At 50.7% G+C, this 19,091-nt stretch overlaps 1 protein-coding gene across 8 annotated transcripts in view; it reads left to right on the top strand.

The window, feature by feature from the left end:
- The window catches only part of ERICH1 (glutamate rich 1), a 70,894-nt gene that overhangs the window by 49,117 nt on the left and 2,686 nt on the right, over nucleotides 1–19,091 (top strand). For 3 of the 8 annotated variants that reach the window (XR_003309360.1, XR_003309361.1, XM_026453917.1), the window contains 4 exons: nucleotides 1–142; nucleotides 2,906–3,100; nucleotides 11,599–11,808; nucleotides 12,456–19,073. The exon at nucleotides 1–142 is cut by the window's left edge and continues 554 nt beyond it. Coding sequence is in view for 5 of the 8 variants with exons in the window: in XM_026453917.1 (XP_026309702.1) it covers nucleotides 1–142; nucleotides 2,906–3,100; nucleotides 11,599–11,768 (507 nt within the window). In the remaining 3 variants the exon portion in view is untranslated. Of the gene's footprint in view, nucleotides 143–2,905; nucleotides 3,101–6,759; nucleotides 7,231–11,598; nucleotides 11,809–12,455; nucleotides 19,086–19,091 lie in introns of those variants that run through there. The other 5 variants (XR_003309362.1, XM_026453914.1, XM_026453915.1 and 2 more) reach the window with 5 other exon arrangements.

Consider the following 19,091-nt stretch of genomic DNA (forward strand, 5'->3'; position numbering starts at 1 on the left):
GACGCCAGTGAGGAAGACCCGATACCGGCCAGGGAGGAGGATGGTGCGGACACCGGGGAGGAAGATGATACAGTTACCGATGAAAAGGCAGATAGTGTTCTAAATTTTTTGAAGTCAACACAGGAAATGTATTTTTATGACGGTATGTTTTTTACTGTTTTGCATAGAGACATCCACTTAAAAGTTTATTAAAAGAAAGAAATATAATGCTGAAATGTGAAAACATACATTAAAATATTCAATGTAAATAATTAGTTATAAGGCAAAGATCAGAGTATTTACATGCTTTCCACTGATGATTGGACGGACACGTGCCCCTGGCCTATCCAGAGAAGCAGTGTGGCAGCCGTGGCCTGCGCCAAGAACAGGCTGGCCCCGTGTCCTCCATGCCTCTAAGGTCAGGTTTTGGAGTGTGTTGGCATCCAGGCTGTTTTCTAAACAAGAGATAAATCAAAATTAGAGGTTTTGACGAGCTGAGCTCACCTTCATAAGCAGACCGAGAGGTGAAGGAAACACAGCTTGCGCCTTTAGGACAGATTTCATTTTCTCTTCCACGTGGAATGGATGCGTGATTTCTCAGCAAACATTTTTGTGCAGTTGTTTGTATTGACATAGGAAAGTAAGCACAGGTTTAATGTCACAGATGGCGCTTGCTTACGTCTGCACTCCGCTTTGTCGACAGCTGACCTAGGAATACGGGGTTGCCCCAGAACAAAGATACTCACCAGGGGCTGGCTTCCTGGCTTTTTTCTCTTTAATTTTTTGTAATACTTTTTAATTTTGTGGGTATAGGTGTCTTTTTAATGATGCTACCAGTAGGTTCAGGTTAATGTGGGTTTAGCAGATCCAGATTTAAGCAGGGCATTTGATGGTGTTCTTATGAACAAGATTAAGAAGTATCAGCTATGTAATAATTTGGGAATTAAGTAACTGATTTTTAACAGTGATGCAGAAGTACCATTTTTAATAGATTGGTTTCAGTATGAAGAGCACTCCAGCCTCTTCCTCTTTAGCATGTTTCTCAGCAGATTATATTAACAAATTGAAAACACATCCAGATGGCATATCAGGACGACGTGGCTAAGATACTGCAAAGTAGAGTAGAATTCGGAAAGATCTCAGTAAACTTCCTATTCTGTGTGTGCTCGAGCACCTGGGGGCAGACCAACAGTCATGCCGGGAGTAACCAAAAAGCCAGGCTGAGAAATACCTATTGAAGGAATTAGCAAGCTCCTCAGGAAATGGTCTCATAGAAAGATGAAACTCCCGGAACCCTCACGGGGAGGTTGTCATGGAGACATCTGCAGCCACTTGTCTTCAGGAATCCGCCAGTCCTGAGTGTGGGCGTTGAGTGAGGGTCTGGGGAAAGGACCCGGTGGAGCCCAGAGAGGCAGAAAAACCAGCCTCACAGGTTGAGAGACCAAAAGCAGAGCCTGGAGCCTGCTGAGCACGGACATTAGAGCCGGGGCCGGTGGGCTCAGAGGTCGGAGCCGGGGCCAGCTGGGCTCAGAGGTGGGAGAACAGAACTCAACCCTCTGCATGGCTTCCCTTAGAGCCTTTGCTCAATTCTGAAGCTGTGGGTGGAAAACGAGAAGCCACACAAGAGAGGCTCCGAACAACATCGGGGCCTCTTGGCCATCTTGAGGTGTTGATCAGATGAGGATTGGCCTGACTCTGAAGCCCAGCAGAGCAGGGCAGCCCAGAGGCAGACAACCCTGTCCCAAATGTGTGGCCACCCTGGAGTCAGTTCAGTCCCTGCACAGTCCAGGGGATCCACCTCTCCTCTGTGCCTGGTGGAGCAAAGGGTGAGACGTCTAGAAGAAAATATCGCCATCCTAGACCTCCGCAGTCTTTCCTATGCATTCAGCAGCAGTTTACCAGGCATGCCAAGAAAGAGGACCACAGCTCCGAAAACAAGAAGAAAAGAGCTGTGAAGCTGGAGCAGGAGACACTGATGTTATCAGACAAGAAGCTTAAAATAAGGGGGAAAATATTGGAGCATTTTGCCAGGTAATTTGAATCTACTAAAATAATCAAATGGAAATTTTAGGCCTGAGAAATATGGTAACAAAAATTCAGGCCTCAAAAGACAGGGAAACAGCAAATGAGGGTTCGCCTAAAAGAGAATTAGTGACCGGGAAGACGGGTGAAAGAAAGTTTCCAGAATGCAGGGTGGAGAGAAAACGGATGAAAACACAGGAAAGAGCCCAGCAGACCTGGAGCAGGAAGTCCGGTGTCTCTGCAACAGGCCCAGGTGGACAGGAGAGAGGACGGAGCCAGGGCGGGACAGAAGGACATGACAATTGGGAGTTTTACACAATTGTTACAGGACACAGAGTCACAGGTTGAAGAAGTCCTGCCAATTCCAAGCAAGGTTGATGCCGAAACCACCACAGGCGACCACGTTTTGTAGTTGAACTGCTGAACCACAGCCAGAGAAACAAGACCAGCCACCAGACCGAGGGGAAGTCAGGGGCTTGTTTTCCGTTCTCCTTGATTTCTTCTAAATAGCCACAGTCTTGACTCTTTTTAAAGCTATGACATAGAGAGCTTGGTTTCATCGTCTGGTTTATCCTGCTGCTGTTCATGGCCTTGAGTTGTATGTTGGACAGGGAAGGCATCTCACCAGACAGATGCCAGGGAAGGCATCTCACCAGACAGATGCCAGGGAAGGCATCTCACCAGACAGGCGCGTAGACGGGCCAGGTTTCCATGGTCGTTCGTGCAGCGGTGTTTTGTACTGAGCTCTGTTCTGATTCTCCTTTCTGGTAGCTTCTCATCTCCCAGACATCTCATTCTATGTGGAAGTGTAGGTTTGAGGCCTTCGTTAGGAGAGGAAAGCTTATCTTTAGTTTATAGAAATAAAAACAAAACCGTATTTCCAAGTAAAACTGACTTTATGTAGGTGTCTCCAGAGATGCAGCTTCAGTCGCCCTCGCCGATGCCGCTGAGGAACTGCTGGACCGTCTTGCGTCACACAGCATGCCGCCCTCAGACGTGTCCATCCTGCACCACCTGAAAACACTGCTGCTTCTGCAAGATACTGAGAGATTGAAGCGTGCTCTGGAAATGTTCCCAGAGCATTGCACGATGCCTCCTGGTAAGTACCGTACGATTTATTCAAGGTCCTGCTTAAGATACTCTCATCGAGGTTTGCCTCTAAAAGACTTACATGCCACCAAAACAGCAATGAGTTGGAAAATATGACGCTGCACATATGGCGTGGGAGATGGAGTCCCACAGAGAAACAGGCTTCCTGCATCTCTGCTTGATATAAAAATATTTCACATAATATATGCAGAAATGCATGTGCAGTCTGAGTTTCCAGACTTGGGAGCTATCAACTCTTGGAGCCAAATTTTCCTAAGTTTCAATAGAAGTGAATTCATTTCTTCCCCTTTTCCTTCTCCTCTACTGGTGTGGTAGATGGTAAATTTTTGCTGGTTTCCAACTGTCTGGTACCTTATTGAACCCCTGACGTGGTGGTGATGATTTATTTTCCACCACATTCACCGGGCATCCTTTTCAAGCAAACTGTTGTGTGCTAGGGCGGCTGTGCTCATGTCTTCCCAATGCCATGTGTGGTGACACAAGCTGTGGTGAGGGTATTCAGGCCACAGAAACCGGCAAATGCTGAAAATCTGAAGTCCAGGCTGTTGAGCCATTCACCTGCACACCACTGAGTGCAGAGCAGCACACCTGGCCCAGGGCCAGTGTGTGGCACCCGTCCCAGAGAAGGAGTCTCTGCACATTTCATGAAGGGAGTTTCAAAGTGTCAGGGGTGGTTTCTGTGCTTAGAAACCCACAGGGTTGCTGAGGTGTCAAGACTAGCATGTTAGAGAAGCCAGATAACGAACAGCGTTCCATCACCGTGGTATGACGATGCCGTGGCACAGGCGCAGGGAGCCGGGGGCTGCGGGGACCATCAGCGTGCAGAGCATGTGGGTGCCGGTGGAGCTGCCTTTATGCAGAACACCCTCTTCCGTCAAGGAGGTGTCAGCTGTGTGATGCCCTGTGTGGTGCTCCGGGCTGTGGAGCCTGTCACTGAGGAATCCTGGCAGGGACCCCCCCAGGGCACTCGCTCCCTAGCTGAGGAGCTGGAAAAGAAGCCAGATACATGGTGAGATGCGTCATAGAGCTCCAGGTAGATCCTGGAGATGAGGCTGTGGAGGAGTGGGAAGAGGAGGTGTTTTTGCAGCCAAGTGTACCTGCGCTGAGGTGGGTGAACCCGTGTGTTTGGGGAGCTGCCAGGAGCCCGGTGGCTGGACCAGGGGATGGATATGAGTCGCACAAGGTGCAGAAGGTGGAGAGGTGACAGGGCCAGGCACATGGGAGGAGCCAGGTGGCTGGACCAGGGGATGCGGGTGACAGGGCCAGGTGCATTGAGTGAGTCTCAGAATGGGGAGAGGTGACAGGACCAGGCACATGTGCAGCCTTGTGGGCTTCTATGCAGAGACAGGAGGTTCCTGGAGGCTATGAGGCTTCTGGGCTGTTATCTTGAGGCTGGAAGGAGGGCGTGGAGAATGGAGACCAGGTGGGTGCTGCTGAGGACCTGCTGAGAGGGGCCTGCAGCATGGACCAAGGTGCAGCCATGGGTTAGGCAGCTGTAGCCGACATCCAGGTGGACTGTGGAGGTAGAACCAGTGGGAGCTGCCGAGTGGCCGGCGAGGCACTGGGAGGACCAGGTCACCGCGAGGAGGAGGAGGAGGAGCTCCCAGAAGGATTGGGTTTGAGGTGAGAGCACTGCCCGGAGCGTAGTGCTGGGTGGCTATGCAGGTGCCAGTCAGACCTCGGGTTCCAGCTGAGGCTGAAGAGGGCCGTGGGGCCCAGAGTGCAGGGAGGAGAGAGATCAGGGACAGTGAGTACAGACGCCCACCAGGAGCGTGGCCAGGGGTCATGAGAAACGACACTGGAGGAGGACGCAGGGCCCACGGGCGACAGTGGCGGAGGGGAGGAGCCCCACCGGGAAGGTGGCACCTGTGTGTGCAGGAGAGGGCGGCGTTGGCCGCAGGCCGGCATCTCTCTTTCTGGTTGGTCGTCAGGCCTCTTACAGCAAGTACTTAACAAACTCAGATTTCCGTAATAAGATTTATCTCAAACCGCGAACAAGCCAATTTTATTATGTTAAACTGATAGATTTTTATGAGAGATGAAAGTAAGCAATTTTAAATTTTTAATTTTTAAAATTTTTGTTCTGTTTCTCACTTGAGGCTTTTCTGACATGCACCAAAAGAGTTTTGGCAATTCTTTTTTGCATCAAAAGAATTTAGCAGAACCCCCGATATTAAAACAATTGGTTTCTTATATTAAAATCATCGGACGGGTTTTGTATACACACATATTTATGTTAAGCCACTGATAGAACTAAACTGTGTGTAGGAATCTGTTTTCTCTAAGAAAGGATTCCTTTGAATTCTGTAGGCTATGTGCTTACAGTTTTTCTACGTCAAGCTATTTTATGAAATAAAATTTTATGAACAATGAAGCTTTGTTTTCACACATTGTATTTGTTTAATACAGACTTGGCATATAGTTTTTGAAATTAAGGGTTTTTTCCGTAATACTAGCTTAGGAATTTAATTAGTCACTGTGTCTCTCACCTCCATAGGATGAGCACAGAAATCACATTTTAAAAGCAGGTGTGGGTGTTTTCTGCCGACCGTGTCTCCTCTCCCTCTTCTCTGGCTCAGCAGCTGCTTTTCCTCAGTCGTGGGGGCTGCGTTCAGCTGGGATGCCGGCGTCAGGGCGAAGCTCCCCCGCCTCTGTGACGTTTTATTACACTCGCTCCTCATCAGTAGTAGCTGCCATTCCTTGAGTGTTCTCGCACGTGCACTGAGAAGGACTGGGGACTGGCACCCTCCTCTAACCCTCGGTGAGGGAATTAGATTTTTATCATCCTGACTGTTGGGGATTTCCAGAGCTCAGGCAGTTTGCCCCGGGGCGGGATGGAGCCTGCCTGGGCAGGGAGCATGGATGGGCTTCTGCTGTCTGTAGCTTGGCTCTCTGTGGTTGGAAGCTTCAGAAGCAGCAGATTCTAGGTGCGGCATTTGGTGCCTGACAAGTTGTAAGACCTGACTTTGGGGAGAGCCCTCCCTGGCAGCCAGTGTCCCGCCGTGAGCCCGGTGAGCACAGACGTCGGAGCCGGGGCCGGCGGGCTCAGAGGTCAGATCCTGGGGACCGGAGGGCTCAGAGGTCGGAGCCACGGCCCCCCTGTGGAAGCCCTGAGGGTTGTGGTAACATCAGGGGTGATTGTGGTGTCACAATGTGGTGTCTCGGCTGCCTTTGGCTGGCACTGCCGCAGCCCTAGTTTCATGACGTGGGCGCCACGTGGTCCTATGTTGTCTCACTTATGGCTCCACTTCTGAATTTTTTCTACTTGTTCACCCTTGACATAAACTTCTATTTCCTTTTCATTTCGGTTTGTATGTGGGTTTTCTTTCAGGTCTGATTTTAAGCCTGTAATATTGCACTGTAATGTTTTGAAGTGCAGGTTAATAGAGCCAGTGAACCAAGGGTTCATGCCCCAGTGAAATACAAATATTCATAACTGAGCCAATGTGTTGCCATGCAGATTACATAATGTGTGATTAGCAGGTGTAATGTGTCACTTTCAACATCAGTTTTATGCCAGAGTTGCATTTTATTAGATTATTTGGGAGTTCACTTTGGGCCCAAAGGCTCATGTCTACATAATAATAACTTACGATTTTTCTTTTTGTCTTTGTTTTATTTTTTGTTTATCTGTTTTTTGCTTTCCAGACCATGCCAGAGTAATCTCAGCTTTCTTTAGTTACTGGATCACACATATCCTCCCTGAGAAGAGCAGTGACTAAAATGGAGTATCTCTTTAAGAAGAGCTCCTCTTTAATAAAAAAACATGAAAGACAAATGTGAAATGGGCCTAGAGTTAGTTCTCTGGGAACTTGAAAGACATTTCTGCCATATTATTTATTCATGTGTTGTTCCGGATGGGTAAGGTGCCATCTGAGGCTTCGGATGAGAAATTGGGTAAAATGGAAATTTTTCACCGATTTGCAATTATATATGTCTTGAATTACTACATGAAACGTGATTCTGTTTTTCTAATTATTGTAAAAATTGAAAATGGACATTCCATTAAACTGTATCATTTGAAGCTCATATATTTTTATGAAGTTTTGAATCACCTTGTATCTGAAAGTCTCTGTTTTAAGAATGCTTTCTAGGTATTAAAATGTTCTAGTTTAAGTAGTCTGATTATAGTTGAATTTCTTATTTTCTCTACTTTGTGAATCATATCAAGTACCAGTTTTTCCTGTTGGACTTTCTTTTTTGTCATAGAAGCAGTCGTCAGTTCTTGGTATTACTAAGTTTTAAAAGCATCAGTCAGGCTGGGCGCAGTGGCTCACACCTGTAATCCCAGCACTTTGGGAGGCCGAGGCGGGCAGATCATGACGTCAGGAGAGCGAGACCATCCTGGCTAATATGGTGAAACCCCGTCTCTACTAAAAATACGAAAAAGTAGCCTAGCCAGGCATCGTGGTGGCGCCTGTAGTCCCAGATACTTGTGAGGCTGAGGCAGGAGAATGGCGTGAACCCGGGAGGCGGAGCTTGCAGAAGCCGAGATGGTGCCACTGCACTCCAGCCTGGGGGACAGAGCAAGACTCCGTCTCACACACACACACAAAAAAGTATCAGTCAATTGGTACAACATTTGTGAGGGCAGTGGGCAGTGCCTCTGTCTGTGAAGAGTTTTACTGTGGTAGAACATACATAAAACTCCATTTTAGTCATTTTTAGGTGCATAATTCAAGGTACCACGTGCATTTGCTGTGCTCTGCCGGAACCACCACGCTCGTCCTGTTTGTGGTGAGAGCAACCCTCTGTGCCTTCCAGGACCCGCGTGTGCCCTGTCCCGCCTGTGAGCATCCAGGACCCGCGTGTGCCCTGTCCCGCCTGTGAGCATCCAGGACCTGCGTGTGCCCTGTCCTGCCTGTGAGCATCCGTGTCCCAGGCGCTGCGTGGTGCTCGTCTCCCTTCCTCTGGGGAATGGAACTGCAGGGTCCCCTGATGATGGCGACGTTCTGAGGGGCTGCCAGGCGGGCTGCTGGGCCCCCCACACCCCCAGTGCTGATCTGCTGATCAGGGCCATTCTGACCGGGGGAGGTGGCGGCTCGGGGGTTGCTGTCCGCTTCTGTCTTTGGAGAACATCAGCCCAGACCACCCCTGCCTAAAGCTGATGCTCAGGTGGGCAGCGTGGAGGGAGGGGAAGGAAGCCCTGTCGTCTCCCCTGCCCCCTGTCCTGCCAGTTCCCTCCAGGTCTCTAAGAGACGTCTCTTCCACAAGCTGGAACCTTCTGGAAGCAGGTGAAACAGGGGTGTTTCTGGCACTGGAGACGGTCCCCTAGGATCTGGTGGTCATGCAGTATCCCCAGCTTGATGCATGTCGCAGGCCCTGGAGCACAGGCATGTGGCAGCAGACGCCACTGTTCCCAGTGTCACCCGAGGACAGGACGCAGGCCGCTCCCGACGGGGCATTCCCAGGAGGCCACACGTGAGGCAGGAGCTGCAGGTGCTGCTGCTCCACCGTCTTTCGGCCTCAGGGGAGCTGTGGTCATCCTTAGAGCGCCCTGCCCAGCCCTGCCCTCCCTTCTCTTCCCCTAACTCGGAAGTCACTGTGAGGCGTGGGAGTGGCCAGGAGCCCCTTGTCCCATGGTAAGAACCTGTGCTGAAGCGACGCCAAGCCAGACTCCTGCCTCCACCGAGAACCTCCATGGCCTTGTGGAACCTGGGCTGTCAGAGGCAGCAGCCTGCAAACCTCCCGTTTAAATGCTGCTGTTTTTTGTTTGTTTGTTTGTTTATTTTGAGATAGAGTCTCACTCTTGTTGCCCAGGGTGGAATGCAGTGGCACCATCTCGGCTCACTGCAACCTCCGCCTCCCAGGTTCAAGCGATTCTCCTGCCTCAGCCTCCGGAGTAGCTGGGATTACAGGCATGCGCCACCACACACGGCTAATTTTGTATTTTTTATTTCTAGAGATGGGGTTTCTCCATGTTGGTCAGACTGGTCTTGAACTCCCGACTTCAGGTGATCCACCCGCCTCAGCCTCCCAAAGTGCTGGATTACTGGCGTGAGCCACTGTGCCTAGCCTAAGTGCTTCTTAATTAACAGCACATGCTTTGCAAATATGAAAATAAATTCAATATTGGCAAATTAATAATTTTAATATTCTTAACGTCCCGCTTGTGTCTTTTAATTATGAACCATCTCCACCTGCTTCATTCCCCTGCAAGTGAATGCGCCATTGCGGGGGGGCGGGGGGGAATGTGTCGGCCTTTTCCTGCGTTCCACAGAATCCCTGTAGGTTCCACGGAATCCCTGTGGATGCCACGGAATCCCTATGGGTGCCACAGAATCCCTGCCATTGCAGGGGGCGGTAGGGAATGTGTCAGCCTTTTCCTGCATTCCACAGAATCCCTGTAGACTCACTTCTTGCTTCTGTGATCCTGTGGGGCTTTACTTTGTGAAACTTCCTGCATTCACTTTCCTGACCCTGAGAATATTGAGGAATAGGGGTGCAGTGGAGCAGATGGAAGTTTAGGGTTCATTGGTTTTGTGTTGTCATTCTGATTCCAAAAAGGAAAATGCATCTTCTACAAAACAAAAGGAAATAAATCTTGTCTCTAATATGCCAGCATAGATATGATAATCTGTTTATTCCACTGTGTTTGAAGTTAGATAATAATTAAATCAATTTATCTTCTACAATAGTGCAAAATACTCATTCAGTTCATGTAATTTATTTTCTGTAAACCATGTCAGTTAAGACAGGCAGAGAAGGAAGCACTCAGGAGCATGAGGAATTGTCATCAGGTTGCTAATATTAAGACAGTTGTGCCTAGAAGGAGAAAACACAGAATTTCTGAGCCCGTCAGTACTGCCTGCACCCTGGGACCTCCGACTGTGTCTGCAGAGCCTGAGCAGAGAGGGCTTGCACGAGCCCATCTCCAATTTGCTTCCCAGGCCCAGCTGCCGTCCGGCTCCAGGGCAGAACTGTGGTGGGTTCGGGAGACTCCAGGGCCCACAGGGTCGGTTCTGGGCTTTGCCTCTCTCTGCAGCTCTTGCCCAGAGCGCTCTCCAGGTGACGTATCCTCTCATCCTGGGGCTCGTCAGAGAATCGCAGGAATAGGTTCCACCCCCTCCCAAATAAGACGCGTGCATGCCTCCGGCCGCCTCACTCCCACATAAGAAACGTGCATGCCTCCGCCCCGCCTCACACCGGTATTGGGTACAGCTTTGAAGGGGTCAGAAATTCCTCAAAACCTATTCAACAGGGTATTGTGGTGCAGTGAGTTCCCCACCAGGCTACTGAGGGCTTTTGTCCACTGCCTGAACCCTGAAAGCTGAGCAGCAAGCCAAGGTCACAGTGCCCGGCAGAGGAGCAAACATCCCAGTAACCTGGAGCCAACCCGAGAACTGTCCAGGACCTGGGATAGGAGCAGGCATCCCCAGAACCTGGAGCCAGCAACCGCCCGGGAGAGCAGTTCCATCGCTCATGGCCAGCAGCAAGCCAGGGAACCCAGGCAGAAGCAGCTTGGAAGCTGCGGGTCCTAGTGCTGTCCTGCGGCTCTCCAGGCAGGCTGTGTCTCAGCCATTCTTTGATCTCTTGCTCCCTCCCAGTTTGGGCCGGGACTGGGGATGGAGGAAACTGAAATCTAAAATTTTTATCGTAACAAGTTTTAATTAATTTTATTCTTCTGCATAACAAACGACCACAGGCCCAGTGGCTCAAAACGACACCATTTGCTGCCTCACAGTGTCGGTACAGGGTGGGGATTCCGTGTAGCCATGCGGGGACCTCCCTGTGGACCCACCGGCCGCCAGCAAAATGCTGTTCCTGTGACCACAGGACAGAGGCTCCGAGTCCTTGCTGGCTGACGCTGTGGCCACCACCACTCCTCAAGGCCCCAAGTCCCAGTCCTGTGGCCCCTCCAACCTGGCAGCCGACCTCAGGGTGGCAGAAGAACCCTCTGGTATGGAGCACCTGTTTTTAAAGCTCGCATTTGACTCCACCAGGCCTGCCCAGGCAGATTACCCAGGAGGGGCAGGTGACAGGGCCAGGCTAGGCCCTCCTGTCCCTGTGGTGAGGCTGGGTGAGGAAGTCCAGGAACCACAGTCCAGCTGCAGCCCCAGCCCTGGGAGCCAAAGACTGGGGCCCAGCCAGAGGCCACTTGGGCACGAAGAAGGGTAGCAGCAGCTGGAGCTAAGAATTGCCTCTAGAAAGGGGCCGTGCCAGCCACTCTCTCAAACGTGGTCTATGGGGATGGGTTGGGGCCCCTCCTGGATGCCCCCTGGGGGCTGCTGGGCCCAGCCTTACATTTGGACATTAGAGACAAAGGAAACACCAGCCAGTCAAACCACCTCTGCCATTCTTCCTCCTCCGGGGGCGGCTGGGTTGAAGGCAGTGCTCGCGTTCATGACCCTTTCTCTACCTATGATTTGTCATAGATCCAACAGCATCTGGGATCTTCCTCTGAAAATCCCTCTCATTATCGCAAGGAATTTCTGCATATTACTCAGTCCTTTAATTTAATGTGGCATGGCATTTATATCATTCTAGCCTCCACCCTCACTCCTGATGAAAAAGGGCGCACCTGGCGTTCAGCTGAAACCCGTGCAGATGAACTCCATAATCAAGCCCCTGTACAAAATCCAGTGGCCAATGATGCCATTCCCCGCAGAGACCCAGACTGGATTTACCATCGGGGAGACTGGCACAGTCTGCACTGACGGAGCAGGAGCATCGCCATCTTAGACAAGCATCACCACTGTAAGTTCTGGTTTAGAAACCGCCTAAATCCAGCCCCAAAACATCAGCCTAATGGCTAATGTCAGCATGACCTTAAACCACAAATGAAACCTCTGACCAGAGACGTGCCAACCCCGAGATAACCTCCCCTCTGACCAGAGACGTTCCAATCCTGCAATAAGACTGTCCTCCACACAGAAACATTCCTAGCCTGTCATAAGCTGCCCCTCCCAGAACTCTTACATACCCTTAGTCTGTAAGAGAAAAGGCTCCTGACCGAAATTGGGCAGAAGGCCCTCTCCGATTTATTCTCCAAAATAAACCTTAGACTGTTGAGCTGCTTTTCGTGTTTCTTTCTTCTTTCTTCAACTCTTGCAGTATCTATCACCATTATTGTTATGGTTTCCTATTCCACATTGCAACCAGCCTTTAAGAAACTACAGTTTGTTGAGTTTTGCTGTTGTATAAAAAAATCCATATTTATTTGAGAAAGCTATTAACATACTCCCCTCTTTCCCATTCTATTAAACGTTTGCTAATAGTAACATTGTTTGCTATTAAAAATTATTTTTCACTAAAATGTGTTATTTAGGTTAACATACAAGGAGTGTACTGTTTATCTTAAATGAATTAATCCATAATGTTTAAGTTTCTGCTTTGGCTTCTAGGCTGGAGCGTGCTGGGGGCCTCCCCGGGGGGCTCTTCAGAGCGAGGGAGTCCTGAGGCCAGAAGTCTGGGAACCACTGCTGTGCACCGTTTGGCACAACACTAGCCAAGGCCCCTTGCAGAAATGTTCATCCCAGACCTGCAGCAGGAAAGACGCAGCGTGAGTGGGGATGTCCTTTATTTCCAGAGGCAAGTAAGCCCCAAACTTTGACACTTGTCAGAGTGACAGGGTCCCAGGGGCGAGCTCTGGCTGATTTCAGCCTCAATGCGAACAAGGTCATTAATGCAGGACAGCGCATTACAAAGGGCAGCGTAATCCATGGTTTGTGGTCCATAGCACCAGAGCGCAGGTGGGGAAGGTCAGGAGGAGAAAGCTCTACTTCTCACAAAAAAGTGGGGCAAACAAACATAGAGATGACAGAATTAGAAAAGTGTTCATCGTCCGCAAGGGAATAATAACCAAACCCAACAAGGATGATCCAGATGCTAAAATCACCGGGTCAGATATTTTGGGGAAGGGAAGAGTCCCAAAGCCTCACCTTATCCCACAGGTGACTTGGGGATTTTGAAGGGGAGGAGCAGCTTTGCAAGGGGGATCCAGCCACTGGCACTGAGCACCCGGACGGGAGACTCTTAGGAGAAAACAGAAAAAGGAAGAACCAGGGGAGTTTAGAAGATGCCGTGGGGATGAGGGGCATGTCCCTTGAGGACCGTGCCAGCAGCAAGGCCATTCGGAGAGGACTTGAGAATGGCTGTGGTCACGGTCATTTAAGGCCTGGTGGGCAGCTCTACAGCCTGATTTGGGGGAGTCTTCAGGCCATGAGTCTGCGGGCACAGAGATAGCCCTGCGGCATCATCTGTGGAGGCTAAAGAGGGTGCCCCTGGTGTCCACCTGGGCAGGGGGAGGGACCTGTTGGGATCAGGTGTAACTATGAGAACAGCACAGTGGATGGATGGTCTCTGCACCTGCGTGCGTGGAGGGAAAAGTAAGACAGGACAGGATGTGTCACGAAAAACATTATCATGAGTTTAAAATGAGGCACGTACAACAATAGAAATCCTGCAAAAGTATATGTAAATAATACACTCTCTACTGTGTGTGACTGTGCATGAGAGAGGAGTGGAATGGGAGTGGGGCACAGAGGAAAGAAGGAAGGAGTGCAGAGGACAGAATGGATGCAGATAAGGAGCGAGCAAGCCGGAGAAAAGGCCACGCATGCCCCCAGAACGATCCCCTGTGATAAGGTTACTGCGTGATCCACTCGGCCCCTGGGTCCCAGGAACTGACCACAGCAAAGAAGAAAAGAGGAGCTCCTGCGAGGGCAGGTGCCGGTGCACCATCGTCCCGAACACGAGACCCACACGTAGGGAAGAAGGTAAGTCTATGTGAGAGCAGGGCAAATGAAAACAAGTGAGACTCCTGTAACAGACGGTCCTGGGTGTGCTGACATACAGAATTCCTCTCTGCAGGCTTAATTACTATTTGCCGTATTGGATTTGCTTACAACCTGCCAGTGGCATGAGGGCGTCTGAGCGTAAGAGTGAAAGAGAGTTTTAGAATAAGTTGGATAGTGTCTGTCTGCTATCTAGAGACAGCCAAGTCCTTGCTGTTAGAAAGACTTAGGTGAAGCTGAAGGACAAAATCAAACGCGGCTATTCTCCCTAGTCCCTTGGGGCGTGACTTGGTGTGGGCTTGGCCTGAGGTCCCATCGTGCATCAGGGCTCGGCAGAGACCACTTGGGGTTGGTTTTCCTTTTTGTTGTTCTCCACATCTTTCTGCAGTGAGTTGGGCTGAAGGGAATTTGTTACTAAAGATAATCGAAGTGCTCAAGTGAGCACCAGGGCACAACTCCCCAGGGGGCTGGTGTCCAGCCTGAGATGATTTGGTCACCGCGAGCAAAGCCATTGTGACCTGCTGTCTCCAGCTTGGCAGGTGTTCCCACCCTGGGTCCCGCTGGGGGCACAGCAGCCATGGGGGGTCCTCTCCTGGGGCAAACCCATGGTGTATCAACCTGCACTGACACCACGGACACCACTGCCCACCCCTTGCAGCAACGGGGACACTGGTGTCGGCCCAAGTCCTTGTGGGGACGTCTCCGTGACGGCCTTGGGGGGATGTCACTGTGGTGGCCTCGGGAATGTCACCTAAGCCATCTCTGGTAGCTGGTGGGAGGTTCCTTTCCCTCTTTCCCTTCAGTGTGTGTCTTTACATAGTTGCCAATACGAATCCATAATTTTTGAATTTATTTAGAACTGTAGTCAACATTGTTTGATGTATGACATACATATAGAAACATACATAAACCATAATGTCACACCTCCTGGAATTCTCACAAAATGCCGAGACCCCTGTAACCCACACCCAGAACGGGAAACAGCCCTCCCCAGCGCCGCAGCCCCTCGAGGAGGCCCCCTCCTAGCTCCGCCCCTCCAGTCACTCCAGGTTTTCTCTTACCAAGCTTCTGAAGGAGCTTCCTGGCCGTCCATCCTAACGGTAGCACAGTATGCTAATAAGTTAACGGACCTCAATTAACTTAGCTATTCTTTTATTTGTGAATGTTACGTTGCCTTAGGATGAACAGGGTCTTAAAGTCTTTGGTGTATTTTGCATTATTTTCTTACTTAGGTTGAAAGAACTGGGGCTTTTGAGGCAAAGTCTACTACACTTAAAAAATACATTTTTATTGTGATAAAATACACATACTGTAAAATTTACATTTTAAAATATAGAGTTCCTAAATCTAAACTCTGTCCCCATTAGACAGGAATTCCGCACCTGGCAGCCACCGACCATCCTACCTTCTGTCTCTGTGGCTCCGACTCCTCTGGGGACCTCTCCTCGGTGCCACCCTCTAGGATTCGTCCTTCTGTGACCAGCTTATTTCACTCACCATACCATTCTCAGGGTTCCTCGTGTTATAGCCTGTGTCAACTCCCCTCCTTTTTAAGGCTGAATTCATATTCCATTTGTTAAAAGAAACACTTCAACTGAATTCAATTTAAAAGAGTTTAATTGAGCAATGAATGATTCATGAATCGGGCAGCGCCAGAATCACCGCAGATTCCGAGTGACTCCAAGGATGCCTCATGGTCAGAACAAATATACAGACCAAAAAAAAGGGGGGGGAGGGGAGTGATGTATAAAAATGGGCAGAGAGGTGCAGAACGGCTGGATTGGTTCCAGGTTGGCGTTTGCCTTACTGAAACAGTTTGAACACTCGGCCGTCTATGCGTGGTTGACGTATGGCCGCTGGGATTGGTCAAGACTCGGCCACTGTCACAGGCACAGACTCCTGAATTAGGTTTTCAGTCCTGTCTGCTATTAAGGTGGGTTACAGTTCGTCCACAAGGACTCAAATATAGACGTCCTGGCATCCTTTGCCAGCCATGTTTAGTTCGCATTAGCACATTGCACTGTGTTCATTTGCATTCATCTGTAGATGGACATGGTGCTGTTTTTGCCTTTTGGCTATTGAAGTAATGTTGCTCCGAACGTGGGTGTACAAGCACCTGTTGAGTTCCAGCTTTCAAGGTGGGGGTTTATGCCCAGAAGTAGAAGTGCTGGATCATACAGTAATTAAATTTGGGTTTTGTTTTCTGAGGAACTTTCACACCGTCTTCCACAATGGCTGCACCATTTTTCATTCCCAGCAGCGGTGCATGAGGATGCTCATTCCTCCTCATCCTCACCAGCACTTATTTCTGGTTTGTAACAGTACATGATAATCATCCCGATGGTTATGAAGCAGCACCTCGTGGTTTAGATTTGCATTTCTGTGCTGATGAGTGGTGTCATACGTCTTTTTGTGTGCGTGTTGACCTTTGTATATCTTCTTAGGAGAAATGTCCATTCCAGTCCCGTGCCCACTTTTGGGTTTTGTTTACCACGGCTTTTATAAACCAGTTCTATATCATATGAGCTGTGTGCCCCTGGTCTCTCCGAGTAGCTTAAATTCTCTGAGCCTGAGGCATCTCCTAGGAATGAAGATGCCCTATAAGTTCAACACCATTATTCACACCTAAGACAACTAACACCAATTCCCTAGCTTTTGAGTGACCATAGGAATTATCACCAGAACACGGCACTTTGGAAAGTGAATGAGTTGGGATTAATAATTATGCCGGAACAGCAGGTGTGAGCCAGAACCATCCCAGGCAAGCTCATGGTCACTTTATGTGATGTCAACTCCACTCCGTTCCTATTTGGATTTCCCCACCGTCCCCAGCACATCTTTCCAACCAGCAGCCAACAACAGTCGGGCTCTGCATTTGGTTGCGGGCCTGTGTTGTCTCATTGATTTCTGTCCGCTGCTTCCCTAAAGGCGGTGACTGCTGGGGCCAGGCCACAGTCTTGCTCTTGTGGAGTGGATTCTCCCTCCATCACGTAACCTTTCCTTCTGCCAGCTGCATTTCCTGCCACCGGAAGTAAGGTCTGCAGGCGTCGGATTCAGAGGGCATGTGGGTGCAGGGTGAGCTCAGGGAAGGCGTCTGTGGGGTGGCATCGAGCACCAGGGCAATCCCTTGTCTGAAGAGGTGACTGCAGAGCCGTCGCTGGTAAACCCTTGCAGAGATGCCTCAGCTCCCGCAGACGCTCTGCCTCCAGGTCCTCGATGCCTCGGCAACTGTCAACGGCCTTTTCCTAAATCAGTGCCTTCATCTGGGTTGCAAAATAGTCGATCTAATTTTACCGTTCCTGCCACATTTATTACCAAGCATTCTGGGAAAATGGTATTTTCTCATCAAGAGGAGATGAAACAGTTTCTCTTAAGCAAAGGGGAGCTGCTGAAGTCAATCCCTTTCCTCACTGATTTCTGAGTAGAGAGTTGACAATGATGTCGTAGTGGCCGCTGAAGGGAAACGAGATGCCCTGCCCCTCCCACTCCATTTCAGCCTCTGTCTCCCCTCACTCTTCTCCCCCAGCCCTGCCTGTCCCTCTCTCTCTGGCTCTCCTGTCCTCGCCCCCAGCTCTCTGTCTCTCTCCCTAATCCCCCTTCCCACTTCGTGGACTCCCAGGTTCTTCTTTGGCCAGTGGGAGCCCCTCTGGGCTGGCTCCTGCATCTTCTCCACCTGCCCCATTGCCAAGGGCACTTTCTTGCTCTGAAGGCCCCGAAGCCTCACGCTCACCTGAAACTTTCCGTGCCCCAGAGCTGGGATCAGCTGCTTCTCCAAGGAGCCCTGGGATGATACGTTTAAACACAGATTTCAAAATTAGAATCAGTATTTTCAAAATCCCTTTCCCTCTTTTCCCACTCCCACCCACCCCAGCGTCTCACAGTATCAGGCAGGTTGGAAATGAGGACCCTGTAAGCCCAGCGCCGCTTCTCTTCCCAACCCTGGACTAACAACTTAAGCTGGACCAGACATGAACTTAAGCCCAAAACAACTGACATTGACTTGCAGCGTCTGATTCAACTTAACTGAAATGCGATATCCATGTTGGCCTGAATCTAGCCATGGCAAGTATGTGCGATAAGCCAGGGACTGTGGTTCCCCAACAACGCATCTTCCTGAAACCACTGAACCTGTGCAAGACTAGAGCTCTACTGTGCATGAACGAGGGCTGTTCTTGGTTTCGATGATTAACATCTGCTGTCATTTGTAAACTGTTTACACACCACCTTGGCGACAGGACCCCAGATCTATTTCTCAGTCACACTCTCCTGGGCTCTCCTGGGATTTCACTGGGACCTTTCACCATGAATCCGTGAAGCCCCCTGCGGTGGCCGCGGCCCCTTGCTCTCGCTTTAGGAGATCAGGTCTTGGCTCTGCAGGCCTCAGAGCCCACAGCAGAAGAGACCCTTTTATCAGCATGCGCTTCCGGGCGGCTGCACCTCCTCAGGTCAGGGTGGCCTGAACTTGCGTCCTGCGCCTCATGTCCTCCTTCTCTCCCGCCGTTGGGCACGGCGCCAGCTCTGGAATCTGAGTGCATTGGCACGGTGCCTCCCTGGCCGGCTGCCTGGCTGCTTCCCTCTCCGTGCCTGGGGCCGGCCTCGGAGGCACCTGCAGTCACGGGGTGGCTGTTGCTGGGAGCTCAAGCCCATTTCATCCTCACTTTAGGAGGTGCCCCAGCCCTGCGGAGGATGGTAACTGATGAAAAGCGAGTTGAGGCGACAAGGGCCGCCCTTTCAGTGGCATCCGTGAGTCAGATGTCAGCCCCCAGGGCAGGAAAAGGAGAGCCGGCTCTGCCTGCATTCTCTCCTGAGACCGTCACTAAAGCTGGAACAGGGAGGCCAGGCGCAGACAGGGCCGCGGGGTCAGACCCGGGACAAAGTGCTGACCCGGCCTGGCGGAGGCCGGCATCCTCCTCCACAGCACTGAAGGGGAAGCAGCTCCCTCCCACACACAGGAACGCGGGCTCCACGCCGGGCCACGCACACAGCACAGGCTCAACTCTGCGCACTCCCAGCATGGAGCGAGCACCAAGACCACACCCTGCCAGCCTTGTTCTCCTGAACATGCCCCAAAGCCAAGCGCAGATGTGCAGGTCACACTCAGCAGGGAGGCCCCACGTGGCCGAGGTCACTCAGCGCAGGGAGACCCCACGTGTCCCAGGTCACTCAGCGCAGGGAGACCCCACGTGGCCCAGGTCACTCAGCGCAGGGAGACCCCACGTGGCCCAGGTCACTCAGCGCAGGGAG

This window comes from Piliocolobus tephrosceles, chromosome 7 (assembly GCF_002776525.5).
Source record: "Piliocolobus tephrosceles isolate RC106 chromosome 7, ASM277652v3, whole genome shotgun sequence".
NCBI classification, from domain to species: domain Eukaryota; kingdom Metazoa; phylum Chordata; class Mammalia; order Primates; family Cercopithecidae; genus Piliocolobus; species Piliocolobus tephrosceles.